Raw genomic sequence first — 15,136 nt, 5'->3', positions numbered from 1 at the left:
CTCAATCGGAATTTACCTTTAAATGTCAAGCGCGCTGTAACCGTGGATCGGATTGAATCCTGGCCCAAATCCTCCATTAGCTAAAACTCAGAGCTTCATGTAAGGCGGGTTGAGACTTGCACTTTAAATAAATTGTGACTTGACTTGACAGAAGTAATGTTGTTTTTTCATGGTGGCTGTGACCTGTGGATAGTGACCCCTGAACCCTTTCTGTAGTGGCAGTGTGTTGTGATCAATGATTGGAAAGAAGAGTTGTTAACGTAAGAATGTCACAGCATTCGATCAACTGGATTGGACTCTCTATATTCAGAATGTGTGCGTGTACATGTGCGTGTGTGTGTGTGAATGTAGGTCTGAGTGTTTTACCGTGCATATGTTGGTGGCCGAAAGGGGAAGGGAATAAAAGGGTCACAGAGAGAGAAAGAGGTAGGGGGGGAGCAGTCTGATCAGTGTGGTTTGACTGGACCCGCTCTCCACTCAGCAAAGACAATCCACACCAAACTGCCTGACAAATGTGTCCCTGGAAACCTCACACCTAACCCCCTTGTCATCCTTTTCTCCCCCTCTTCTCCTCGCTGGCTCTGTCTTCCCCCTCTCCTCTCCTCTGCTGGCTAGCTGACAGTTGGAGCCAGGCAGGGTCACCTCCCCTCACCTCCCAGGGGTGTGTGGGTACAGCTCCGGAGCTTCAGAGCCCATACCCAAGCGGTTCCTGACTTGCCCAGCGAGGAGGAGTGAAGTATGGGGAGATCCGGGCCGCTCTGCTGGGAGTGGGGACGCTGGCCTGGAGGTACCCCCGGCCTACTCACTTTAGGCCATGCGAGACGCAGTCTGCCAGGCCCGCCATGACCCCCTCAAAGTGGCGCGTGCACGAGGAGCCTCTCTCTTTAAGGCTCTCTGCTCCTCTTCCTTTGGTTTGGACTGTATTTCCCTCTCAGTGATGTCATGATAAGCTAATATGCTTTGAATTCTAACAAAACTAACCAGTGCTTTGATACACCCTACGTTGTAAAATACCCTGAGGTTGTGATTTCTAGAGAAATAATATTTCAATAGTAAACTGGACTAAGTAACACACTGGAGAGTCTTACAAAGAGGCGAACTCATAGGGGTTATCGTAGTGTTGTGATGCTGTGTGTGTCTGCTGGTACAGTGTGTCCCGCTCAGAATCATAGTCTATTACCCTGAGAGAGAATCATCCTCTCATATCTGCTGATGGCTCCTTTTTAACAATGGTCCATCAGCTGCAGCATCAAAGGTCCTGGGCTGGGCTGGAATGAAATAGCTGCATCTTGGGACCACATTAGTGAGTGTGTGCATGATCTCTCTCTGCTTTGAAGTTCCCTGTCTCTCTCCCTCGCTGACCCATTAGAGTACGGGAGAGGTGAACGTGGGGTGACCACACATAGAATGCATAACCCCAACCCCCGGTTTTTCATATGCTGGGCGTCAGAGTAGGGGTTGATTGCATTTCAATTACATCAAATGCAAGAGACAGCAACAACAAGAACAACTACTACCATTAAGACCCACATGAAAGCAACACTCAGTGCCTCTGATGTAGCAGTGTAGAACACATTTTTACTTTGATCGTTTTCAATTGTCATCTTAAAGTTGCACTATGAAGAAATCGCTCCGCCATTTCCTGGTTGCTAAAACTCTTAATAGTTTTCCTAATTTCAGTTTGTGACAAAACAAGCCAGTGTAGTGCAGAGAATCATTGCACCATCTAAACCGCTATGAAATATATTTTCCATAACCAAAAATATAGTATTTTCAGCTGTTTGAAGCTGGCGAACAAAACCCAAAGTAAAAGACACAGAAACAAAACTTAAGAATGGGACGCATAGAAATTGTGCACATAGATCAGATCTACCGCTTCTTAGACTTGCTTTCTATGTGAATTTGGTCGGGTCACCTTAAAAGTTACATATTGCCACTTATATTTAAATTTGAATTCAAATTCAATAACAACTCACTCAAATGAAGAGCACATTTCAAGAGCCCCCCCCCCCCCCCCCCCCCCCAAATGAATAACTCTCAAAACCACCTTTCATCTAACATCTGTTACAGATATACACACTAATTAAAGTAAGGTTCCTTTTAATGTTTGGTAAAACCATCATTATGACAGGATCTCTTTTAAATGTTCTAAAGCATAACCTTTTGACATACTGTAAATCATACATTGCTTGATTAGCCTCAAATCAGACTTTTTGTCGGTGTCTAAGGAATCCACTTCTTGTCAAAAAGTGAGAAAAAGACAACTGAGCAAAACTATGTTTTGTTAAAAACCCTGAACAGGTCAGAAGAACTCCACATCATCACAAATCACAATTGAACCTTTTCTACATGGACAATCCCCAGGAACTTCGTACCGAGTGTTAGTTCGGAATTGGTCGTGTAAGTGGACATTGAGTTGGTTAGGGGTCATATACAACTAGTCTCCTCTTCTTGTTTGCAGTGTGTGTGTCTGTTCTGTATCCATGTCTCCTGCTGGCCATTATCAGTCGTCTTACGGGGACTCTGGGAAACTTGCTTCCATACTGGAAGCCAGCACCTCTATCGGAGACCACCACATGGTGGCGCTCTTTCTCATGGTGCACAAATTATGTCGTCTGTCTGTCTGTCTCTCTCTGACTGTCTCTCTCTGTCTCTTCTCTCTCTGTCTCTTCTCTCTCTTGCCTTGTCGCTATCCCCCCCACATACTGTTTCAGGCGGGAGAGTGTCTGTGTTTGGTGTCAGATAATGTGCACTGTGGAGTCCGAGGGAAGAGTGATTAAAGCCAAGCCATAGCTAATTATGTCAAACTCTGCAGTTGTCCTAAGCCCTCTCTAGTTGAAAGAGATTTCTCCCCAATGAAAAATAAGGAAGAAGGGGATGGGAGCCCAGAGAAAGGAGAGGCAAAGGGTTTGAAGTGGTTCTTTGCATTAGTGATGTGCCCTCCATGACCCCCCAATTTAGGGAGAAGTGGCATCTACTTTCAGCCATATTGGAGCCATTCTTCAGCGTGGCGAGGGTTTGAAACGTAGGGGCAAGTGGGCGTTTCGTTTTCTTCACTTTATAAACTGTATAATCCTACACCCTTAGAAAAAAAGCTGCATTAATGGTAACAGTGGCTGACAGTTAAATATGGTGCCATAGAATTCTGCGGCAGCCCGCATTCTGTGCTGCAGTATGACGCAGCTTTTACAGGAAGAACCACTGCTTCTAGAATATAACCTAAAGGGTTCTTCAGTTGTCCCCAAAGGAGAACGCTTTGAAGAACCCTTTTTGGTTCCAGTTAGAACCATTTTGCATTCAGGTTCCAGTTAGGGTTCCAGTTAGAACCCTTTCAACAGAGGTTTCTACATTGAACCCAAAAGAGTTCTAGTTTGGACAGCAGGTATAGTATTGTTTTATTTATTTAACTAGGCAAGTCAGTTAAGAACAAATTCCTATTTACAATGACAGCCTACCCCTGCCAAACCCACACAACACTGGGCCAATTGTGCCCCACCCAATCACAGCCAGATGTGATACAGCCTAGATTCAAACCAGGGACTGTAGTGACACGTTTGCACTGAGTTGCAGTGCCTTAGACCGCTGTGCCACTCGGCAGTCCTCGGTAGCATCCTGTAGTGTGTGGAATATCCATCCCGTACTCAAAGGCTTAAAGGAAGTAGTAATGGCTCAGGGAACCATCATAACGCAATTGTATTATGGTACACACAAAGTCATAGAGTCAGATTACAGGTAATGCATTCTAAAGAGTGGATAGGTGAAAACGGCATCATGTGTCTGATTCTACCTGGGAGATAGAACCACAGGCAGGCGGAGGGTAAAGCAGTCCATTGGCTTAATGGCAGGGCATATATTAATATGAATTCTGTCCAATTACTGCTAATGGAAGCCTCTAGTGTAATCTGAGTCATTTCAGAACCATGAGCAAACACAGGCTAGCAAGATCTCTGTGTGTATAGCAATTTACAGTGTGTGCGTGTGCGTGTGCGTGTGTGTGTGTGTGTGTGAGTTTCTGTCTGAGAATAGAGAGTGTGTTGAATGTTAACACTAGAATATTTTACATTTTTCAATAACCATACAGCATGTGGCATTTTAATGTCAAATGATGAATCGAGCAGATTGCCTTTTTGGTTTATATCAGCATCAGATTCTCCTTCATAGCAATTTCAACTATCAACAGAGAATGCAGGGGACAATTTGTAGAATTTGAACATATATGCAGTGCTAATATTGGGTCCTTTGACTTCAAACATTAACACCCTAAAAGGAACAGCGTGAATTTGTTTAAAAATGTGATCAGAATCACGGAAGCATGAAATGTGGTCATTTGTGTGTGTGTGTGTGTGTGTGTGTGTGTGTGTGTGTGTGTGTGTGTGTGTGTGTGTGTGTGTGTGTGTGTGTGTGTGTGTGTGTGTGTGTGTGTGTGTGTGTGTGTGTGTGTGTGTGTGTGTGTGTGTGTGTGTGTGTGTGTGTGTGTGTGTGTGTGTGTGTGTGTGCGGGGAGTTACCCTACCGCTAGCAACACTAAGAGTGCAAAGCTTCAGTCTACACCGAACACTGTACAGTCTGATTGCAATGTTGGTAGCCTTGACTCATGTGTTTATAACTCCCTTGTTTTATTGCCTGTTAAGCACATCTTCACAAACGGTACATGACAACACAATACATAATAAAGCTTTACAGTCCCTGCATTATATTTGCGATGGGTTACAAAGGTAGAGGAGATGTCAATAAATGCAGGCAGAAAGGACCCATGATTTATAATTAATAAGCGTTATGTTATTATCAACACCACAGTAATAGCCAGGAAGGGGATAAAAGAATGGGGGTGAGTGTGTTGATTTGTCCCTTGGTAAATTAATGGAGTCCTTGCTTCTGACAGGTTTCTATAAAGCAGCTAAATGAATAATCATCTGTAAGTTAGAAGTGAAGCAGGTCTCTAACAAGCTTCATTTGAAGAGAGAGAGATAGAGTTAGCTAATATAGGAGCTAGGTCCATCGGGTTAGCACAAATATCATTGTCAACGACAGCCACTTTGGTGACACTTACGGCACTGGCGCTGTAACTGCAGTTGGAAGATTTAGCTCAAAGATCGAGAGCTTTCCATCCAGCTGTAACGTTAGCTAATGCTAGCTTTAGCTGTAGTACATGGTGGGTTATGGTACAGATTAGAGGAGGCTGGTGGGAGGAGCTATAAGAGAAGGGCTCATTGTATTTGCTGGAATGGAATGAATGGAACACTAGCAAACACATCAAGCATATGGAAACCTCATGTTGGACTCCGTTCCGTTTATTCAATTCCAGCCATTACAATGAGCCCATCCTCCTATAGCTCCTCCCAACAGCCTCCTCTGGTACAGACCTGACGAACTCAATTGCAGCTGATACGTTGAATTCAAAGGTTAGGGGGTCTAGCAAAGCTTTTCAGTTCTTTGGAAGGGCCATTCAACAAACGATAACATTGCAGTTCTGACAGGGTGCCAGTTTGTTCCCACGGTAACATTAGACATTGATGTCTGCTGATTGACCATCTGGTATTGTTTTATGTCACTTCCTGTTACACTCAGAACCTCTCTCTGTTAGTGGCTTCAAGCTCCTCATCCCAGATCAACTGTATGTCTGTAATATGAATATGCTTTGGTTACAGTTCTATGACTGTCTTTCAGTGTTCACTGATGCAGGCCATCATTTATCTGTTTACATACTAAAGGAAGACCACAACTCCAGCAATCACAGAGAGTCATAGCACTCAATATGATGTCATTATGTCAGCCCCCATAGAGGTCCTTATATGTGGGGAACTTGTCTTTATGCCATTGAAGCTCCATGTCTCTGCAGAGCCACCTCAATGGACATACTGCATATACCTCTCTTTCAAACACACGCACACACACACACACACACACACACACACACACACACACACACACACACACACACACACACACACACACACACACACACACATAGTATATGACATTATCATTCTTTTCTTAGTGAGTCCTCCTCACTCGAGAGGAGGACCTTCATGTTTACCTTTATGGAGATTCGGAGACAACATCCCGGGTTTATCTCCTTCATCCCTCGTTTTCTTTCTGCCTTAGCGGAAACTCTTTGAAGAATGCGGCTGATGACACCTCCCCATCATTAGGAATGTTTTGCCTTCTCATCTGTGACTTTTTATTGTGGCGAGATAGATATGATAGATGCACCAGTCGTTTGTTCTTTTTGAGTTGCGTTGACAGTTTGGTTATTACTGCACCTTCTCTCTTCAAGGGTACAAGTCATCTTTGAGGCGAGGGTATTGTCCTTTAAAAAAGAGCCATTCGTAGAGTCATACAAATTCAAGTTGGCGGTTGGAATATGCTCATATTAAAATGAAAGGACATCTTTCCTATCATGGCTTCATTCTGCCAGTAAAGCCTTGGGGTTTTAGCACTAATGTTCAATCATGTCCAGCTTTGTTTGATATCACTTACACTGCAGATGTCCTGGGTAGAAATATTAGCCAATGTTCCAGACATTCCACAAACTTAGCTGTGTAATTACATGAACATCTACTTATCAAACTCTTCATTTCTAAACCAGGGAATCATGCATTTGCATTTAGCGGCTTCATATTTTAAAACATATTAAATATACAAAAGCAATAAGATACTTTTAATCTTGCCTCACTTCAAATGGAAACAAGACGTTTTAATTGAATAATGCATGACACAATAAAAAAACTGCTCTCCTTGTCCTGAGAATAATGTTGTGGAGGTTGTTGTTGCCTGTGTAATAACAGCAAGATCTGTTTACCGTGCATGTTTCAATACATGTTTACCATACATGTTTACCATACATGTTTACTGTGCTTGTTTACCGTATATGTTTACTGTGCATGTTTACCGTACATGTTTACTGTGCTTGTTTACCGTGCATGTTTACTGTGCTTGTTTACCGTGCATGTTTACCGTACATGTTTATAGTGCATGTTTACCGTACATGTTTACCGTACATGTTTACTGTGATTGTTTACTGTACATGTTTACTGTGATTGTTTACTGTACATGTTTACTGTGATTTTACCTTACTTGTTTACCGTGCATGTTTACTGTACATGTTTACTGTGATTGTTTACTGTACATGTTTACTGTGATTTTACCTTACATGTTTACCGTGCATGTTTACTGTACATGTTTACTGTGATTGTTTACTGTACATGTTTACTGTGATTGTTTACCGTACATGTTTACCGTGCATGTTTACCGTACATGTTTACTGTGATTGTTTACTGTACATGTTTACCGTACATGTTTACCGTACATGTTTACCGTGCATGTTTACTGTGCATGTTTACCGTACATGTTTACCGTGCATGTTTACCATACATGTTTACCGTACATGTTTACCGTGCATGTTTACCGTACATGTTTACTGTGCATGTTTAATGTACATGTTTACTGTGCTTGTTTACTGTACATGTTTACCGTGCACGTTTATATGGCATGTTTACCGTACATGTTTATCATACATGTTTATATGGCATGTTTACCGTACATGTTTACTGTACATGTTTACCGTGCATGTTTACCGTTTACCGTGCATGTTTACCGTGCATGTTTACCGTACATGTTTACCGTGCACGTTTACCGTACATGTTTACTGTACATGTTTACCGTTTACCGTACATGTTTACTGTACATGTTTACCGTGCATGTGTACCGTACATGTTTACCGTGCATGTTTACCGTGCATGTTTACCGTACATGTTTACCGTGCATGTTTACCGTACATGTTTACCGTTTACCGTACATGTTTACCATTTACCGTACATGTTTACCGTGCATGTTTAATGTACATGTTTACTGTACATGTTTACCGTGCACGTTTATATGGCATGTTTACCGTACATGTTTATCATACATGTTTATATGGCATGTTTACCGTACATGTTTACTGTACATGTTTACCGTGCATGTTTACCGTTTACCGTGCATGTTTACCGTGCATGTTTACCGTACATGTTTACTGTACATGTTTACCGTGCATGTTTACAGTAAATGTTTACTGTACATGTTTACCGTGCATGTTTACCGTACATGTTTACCGTACATGTTTACTGTACATGTTTACCGTGCATGTTTACCGTACATGTTTACTGTACATGTTTACCGTGCATGTTTACCGTGCATGTTTACCGTACATGTTTACCGTACATGTTTACCGTACATGTTTACCGTGCATGTTTACCGTGCATGTTTACCGTGCATGTTTACCGTACATGTTTACCGTACATGTTTACCGTTTACCCTACATGTTTACCGTTTACCATACATGTTTACCGTGCATGTTTACCGTGCATGTTTAACGTACATGTTTACTGTACATGTTTACCGTGCATGTTTACCGTACATATTTACCGTACATGTTTACCGTGCATGTTTAATGTACATGTTTACTGTGCATGTTTAATGTACATGTTTACTGTACATGTTTACCGTGCACGTTTATATGGCATGTTTACCGTACATGTTTATCATACATGTTTATATGGCATGTTTACCGTACATGTTTACTGTACATGTTTACCGTGCATGTTTACCGTTTACCGTGCATGTTTACCGTGCATGTTTACCGTACATGTTTACTGTACATGTTTACCGTGCATGTTTACCGTTTACCGTGCATGTTTACCGTACATGTTTACAGTAAATGTTTACTGTACATGTTTACCGTGCATGTTTACCGTACATGTTTACCGTACATGTTTACCGTACATGTTTACCGTACATGTTTACTGTACATGTTTACTGTACATGTTTACCGTGCATGTTTACCGTACATGTTTACCGTACATGTTTACTGTACATGTTTACCGTGCATGTTTACCGTACATGTTTACTGTACATGTTTACCGTGCATGTTTACCGTACATGTTTACCGTACATGTTTACCGTGCATGTTTACCGTACATGTTTACCGTACATGTTTACTGTACATGTTTACCGTACATGTTTACCGTACATGTTTACCGTACATGTTTACTGTACATGTTTACCGTGCATGTTTACCGTACATGTTTACCGTACATGTTTACTGTACATGTTTACCGTGCATGTTTACCGTACATGTTTACTGTACATGTTTACCGTGCATGTTTACCGTGCATGTTTACCGTACATGTTTACCGTACATGTTTACCGTACATGTTTACCGTACATGTTTACCGTGCATGTTTACCGTGCATGTTTACCGTGCATGTTTACCGTACATGTTTACCGTGCATGTTTACCGTGCATGTTTACCGTGCATGTTTACCGTACATGTTTACCGTACATGTTTACCGTGCATGTTTAATGTACATGTTTACCGTGCATGTTTACCGTACATGTTTAACGTGCATGTTTACCGTACATGTTTACCGTGCATGTTTACCATACATGTTTACCGTACATGTTTACCGTTTACCCTACATGTTTACCGTTTACCATACATGTTTACCGTGCATGTTTACCGTGCATGTTTAACGTACATGTTTACTGTACATGTTTACCGTGCATGTTTACCGTGCATGTTTACCGTACATATTTACCGTACATGTTTACTGTACATGTTTACCGTGCATGTTTACCGTACATGTTTACTGTGCATGTTTACCGCGCATGTTTACCGTGCATGTTTATTGTACATGTTTACCGTGCATGTTTAACGTGCATGTTTACCGTACATATTTACCGTACATGTTTACCGTACATGTATACCGTGCATGTTTACCGTACATGTTTACCGTACATGTTTACCGTGCATGTTTACCGTACATGTATACCGTACATGTTTACCGTACATGTTTACCGTTTACCGTACATGTTTACCGTGCATGTTTACCGTTTACCGTACATGTTTACCGTGCATGTTTACCGTACATGTTTATCGTACATGTTTACTGTGCATGTTTGGCGTGCATGAATATATCGATACGATTACGTACACCTACGCATCCAATTAAAAAGATTAGTCCATATGGACACACTGAGTTTCCTTCTGAATTTTAAAAGGCGTACATACAGGTTTATGCACAGTTCTGTCATGAATAATCTCTTGTCTGGCAACAGCTTGGTTGCCGTGACACCCTCGTTATTGACGTCTATGTCTGTCTACTCCCAGCACGCAGAGGGAGTGACTCTGAGGCTGCCTCTGATCTGATGGAGGCAGAGTTGACTCTTCTCTCCTCTCTCTCTACTCTCTCCATATTTCTTTTCGCATATGCCCAGGCTGTAGTAGAATAGTTTTTTCCTACACACACACACACACACACACACACACACACACACACACACACACACACACACACACACACACACACACACACACACACACACACACACACACACACACACACACACACACACATATACACACCCACACTTGACTTTCCTTCCTGTTCAGAGTTCTCTCCCACTGAAAGGTGCTACAGCCTTTCAGACTGGCCTTGTGTGTAAAGTGTAAGACACGGGTTCTTATCCCCTCCCTCACTTCCTGCCACAGTGGCCTGGTGGGGCTCATTTATTTACATTAGAGCCCGGCAGAAAGGCATCAGAGGAAGTCTTAAAGTAGAGCCACAATGGCCGTCTTAAGCCGCCACCTAAAAGCCAGTGGAGTTTTTGGCTAAGAGGATTTGTGTCTCGTCCATGTATCAGCCTCTTCAGAATAACAGACCAGTTTCTCTCTTCCTGCCTGCCTGGGACAAAGTCAGCCCCCACACGCGGGGACTGTCTGAAAGCATAGCTCGCCACTGGCTCTCTGGCTAATGACATTTATCCTTATGGAACTGGAGGGACGGGAGAGATGTTCCTTATGGAACTCCCTGAGACGGGATAGATGTAAACGGGTTAGGGTTGCGATGCCTCCCCTCAGACGCACACAGTACATGGACGATAGGCAAACGCACACGCACACACACACACGCACACAAACACACACACACACACACACACACACACACACACACCTACTTTACCATCTTATCCCCTGACTGGCCACCAGTCAAAGTAAGCCTCATTCTCCTGGGTTTATTTTCCCTTGGCTTGGCTTTGCCTGGCTTGGATGGCAGACAAACAATCTCTCCTCTCGTCTCCTTCCACCCTATCCCCTTTATCATGCTAATGTCGAGATGGATATCCCCTTTATCATGCTAATGTCGAGATGGATATCCCCTTTCCCAAGAATCTGAGCGAGCCAAGTTTTTGATTAGCTCCTGAGTCAAAGTTTTATTTCATCTGGGTCAACAGCCGTTTTGTATGGGAGGGAAAACACATCTATACCCCCAGCTGATACACTGTGTGGTTATAACGTTCACAAACGTAAACATAACTCTATTTTAACGCTCTGCTCTTAACCCACTGTGTCTATCCTAAAGTCCTATTCTAGATGGTATTTACCGTCCATTTACACGTGTATTCTCTTATAAAGAGTACCTGAATAAACCAACATTACCAGTATTTAGTAGTAAATACCCAGCCTGAAATCACACTAATCATGATTTTTAAGTAAATACCAGATAAATACTGTATTATTTTGTAGAACTCCCTAGAAGAGGGGATTTACTGGGAAAATGCCAGCACCACAATAAAGCACTGGGATAGTTTATGGTTCACCCCGAAACCCTGTACGGTCACATAGGAGTCCAGTCCCCCTATTAATCCCCCCCCCCCCCTCTCTGTCTGTCTGTCTGTCTCTCTCTCTCTTTCTCTCTCTCTCTCTCTCTCTCTCTCTCTCTCTCTCTCTCTCTCTCTCTCTCTCTCTCTCTCTCTCTCTCTCACTTCCTCTGTTTCAGATGAAGATGCTTGAGGACAATCCCTTGAGAGAGGAGTGAGGGAGTAAAGGTGTAATAAAGTATCTGGGGTCAGACGTGGAATCCTACCTCCCCTGCTCTCTCTCTCTCTCTCTCTGCCTCTCTCGCTCTCTCTCTCAATTCAATGTATTATTCGCATCATGTAACAATGTACATAAAAAAGCTTACTTTGGATATTTACAATATTAACAATCAAAATTGTCAACGGGACAACAGTAACAACCATACATTCAGCAATAACAATTCTCTCCCTCTCCCTCTCCCTCTCCCTCTCCCTCTCTCTCTCTCTCACTCACTCACTCACTCACTCACTCACTCACTCACTCACTCACTCACTCACTCACTCACTCACTCACACTCACACACAACAGGTCAAACATGCAAGGCTAGAGCAGGTTACATAAAACAGATGGCTGTGTTTGGCAAGCAGTCGTCAGAAATACGTATATCTGCAACGGGTGAGTGTGTGTGTGTGAGAGTGTGTGAGCAGCCAGGTCGCTCAAGATTCTCTGCAAAATTTGATGTCCATCCAGGTAAGAAGGATGTTGGGAGAGGACTTCAAGACTGGCCATTAGGGGCAACGATGAACACTATTACTCTCAAGTAGGCTTGGGTTTTGATAGGGCTTTGTGGACGGAGATGGCGGATGGGCGTAAGCCACAAGCTCTGTCTCCCGAGTGTCGTGTGTTCAATCCCAGTGATAGGCACTGTTTTTGTAAAAAAAATCTTTTACTTTTTACCCCTTTTTCTCCCCAATTTCGTGGCATCCAATTGGTAGTTAAAGTCTTGTTTCATCGCTGCAACTCCCCTACGGACTCGGGAGAGGTGAACACGACCCTTCCAAGCCACACTGCTTCTTGACACACTGCTCGCATAACCCGGAAGCCAGCCGCACCAATGTGTCGAAGGAAACACCTTACAACCCGGGCGCCTGCCACAGGAGTTGCTAGAGAGCGATGGGACAAGGAAATCCCGGCCAATCGCTCCCCTAACCCGGACAACACTAGGCCAATTGTGCGCCTCCCAGTCACAGCCGGCTGTGACAGCCTGGGATCTACCCGGGGCTGTAGTGACGCCTTAAGTATCTTAGACCGCTCCGCCACTCGGGAGGCTGTTTGTTTTGTTTTAACCCAAACCTTAACCCTTAACTTTACCATTCAGAATGAATGCCTAAATTTAACCTTCGAAATGTTTAACGATTATCGACAAACGTCATATTCTGCAATGAGACTGAGAGCTTGTTGGTTTGAGTGTATTTGTGTGGTGTGCGTATGTGTGTGTGTGTAACAAAGGGTGCAGAGAGTGTCATGCGTGTGTGTCACAGCTCCCCTCTCTCTCCCTGAACCACAGGGGACCTTAACTTGTGTTCTCCCCACTAGGGAGTCAACACTGTCGACACCACACACCACCAATTTTACAACCTCACCAAATCACACACCACATCATCACCCCCTTATCCACACACACTGGTCCCTGGGGACTTCATCCTCCTGTCTCTCTACCTCCTGAGAGTCTCCTCACCGAGAGGCCTATGAGGGTTCACAGCCCAGCGATAAAGACCAGAGCCCGGCACTAACTGACACTGTGCATATGGAGATATGGGTGATAGAGTGGATATATACAGCCTACTCAGAGCATATGGAGATGGGTCAGCAAAAGAGACAGAGAGTGTCTACAGGTCCCTGCGGAGCTGATTCTTACTACAGAGGGGACTCCCAGACCTAATAAGGCCTTGGTCGGAGTGGTGAGTCTTGACAGGAAGGGTAATACAGCATATGGAAATACATAGTCCTCAATCACTGCTCCATGCATACGGCTGAGGCTAGTTGTGTAGTAAATGATTGTCCGGGACTATATCAAGTTCCCTCAGTGGAGCCCTGTAGGTTTATAGTAGTACACTAAATCTACCCAAATACTGTTTCATTCATATACGGGCATAACTTTGTAATGCAGGGAGAAAAGAAAGGATAGTGATCGTATATTTTGTTGGTTTGGGAATGAGGCTGTGTGATCGGTGTTTCAGATATTCTCAGATGAAGGAGTGCATTTATATTTGTCCTACAAATGTGTTATTGAGGGTGTGTCTGCGAATGCGTGTGCGTGTGTGTGTGTGTGTGTGTGTACGTGAAACAACCCAACTATCTCTCCTAGGAGAATTATGATGCATACCCGTCATACTGTTCTAATCTGTCACAGCCCTGTCTCCCTCATTCCCCCACCCCCTCTCCTCACCCCGTCGCCCCCTTGCCCCCTGGCTCGCTGGTGACCACAGACTCAGGGGGGGGCTGGTGATGGCATCGCTCTCCGCCATGCTCTCCGCCATGCTGTCACATAGCCGCGGGGGGTCCACGCATCCATGAATGTCAAAGATCTTTTACCCCCCCATCCCCCAGAAAGATGGAGAATAATGTCAGCCTTCAGGTTGAGGGATGACACCGGGCTTTTCGATGCGTGCTGACAGACTCCGATCTGTCCCAGCCAATGTGTCACACCGCTCGTCATTGACTCATGTCAATCTGATCAGGGAGGAAGGGGGAAGCGGTTTAGCATAGATATACAGTATCTCCTGTAGTTCCCCTCTACTGACATTCATATTGGTACTTTGTATTGTCTGATTTCCAACTTGTTTTACAATTTACAGTATTGTTTGTATCACTTCTCTTTTCTCTAATTGTCTAAATTTCCAACGTTTCAGACAGCCAAGACATTCTTTATGTCAGATTTTCAGTCTAATAATTGACTGAATCCTGGATGAGTAACACGTTCTCTACTGCTAGTTTCCATTAGATCTCAGCAGCAGGCTCAGTTATTGTCTCGAATAAAGCGTTTGGTCAGGCATCTTTGTTTTTTCCCCTGCTAGGTGCTTCGCCCTCCGACTCGTCTCTCTTTATCCTCGCTGGTTACAGGAGTTAATATGCTAAATGTGAGAGAGGAGATAGGAATTCTCCTTTTTCTGCTTCCCACTGGTTTTCCATTGCATCGCGCCAGGTTGTAATTTAGGAGCAAAACAGATAAATTAGAGACATGTAGCCAGATGTGATATTTGTTTTTACTCCACAGCTGTAGGTAGCCATAAAATGCTTAGACTCAATGGGATTTCTATAAAGCCCTCTTTTTCTAATTCACCAATCGCCTTGTGCCTCCTCAAACTACCAGCCCTGGCTAATTATTTGATCCCCCTAAAATATAAGCGTTTCTCTGAATCTAGTTTTGGAGTAACAGCTTTTGTAAATCGTCCGGTGCGGGTGTCTAGATTTGCGCTCCACCGTTGAGTGTCCCTACGCTGGCTGGCTCCCTGTA

At 43.6% G+C, this 15,136-nt stretch overlaps 1 protein-coding gene across 1 annotated transcript in view; it reads right to left on the bottom strand.

Moving 5' to 3' along the window:
- Window positions 1-14,159, bottom strand: part of LOC129835905 (adhesion G protein-coupled receptor B3-like) — a 152,751-nt gene extending 138,592 nt beyond the window's left edge. Inside the window, exon 1 of the mRNA XM_055901611.1 lies at window positions 14,069-14,159. Coding sequence (XP_055757586.1) covers window positions 14,069-14,159 — 91 coding nt within the window. The remainder of the gene's footprint in view (window positions 1-14,068) is intronic.
- Between the last annotated feature and the right edge of the window lie 977 nt (window positions 14,160-15,136).

This window comes from Salvelinus fontinalis, chromosome 37 (genome assembly GCF_029448725.1).
Source record: "Salvelinus fontinalis isolate EN_2023a chromosome 37, ASM2944872v1, whole genome shotgun sequence".
Taxonomy (NCBI): Eukaryota; Metazoa; Chordata; class Actinopteri; order Salmoniformes; family Salmonidae; genus Salvelinus; species Salvelinus fontinalis.
The sequence above is the reverse complement of the archived record's forward strand: the minus strand, read 5'-3'. Positions and strand labels throughout refer to the sequence as shown.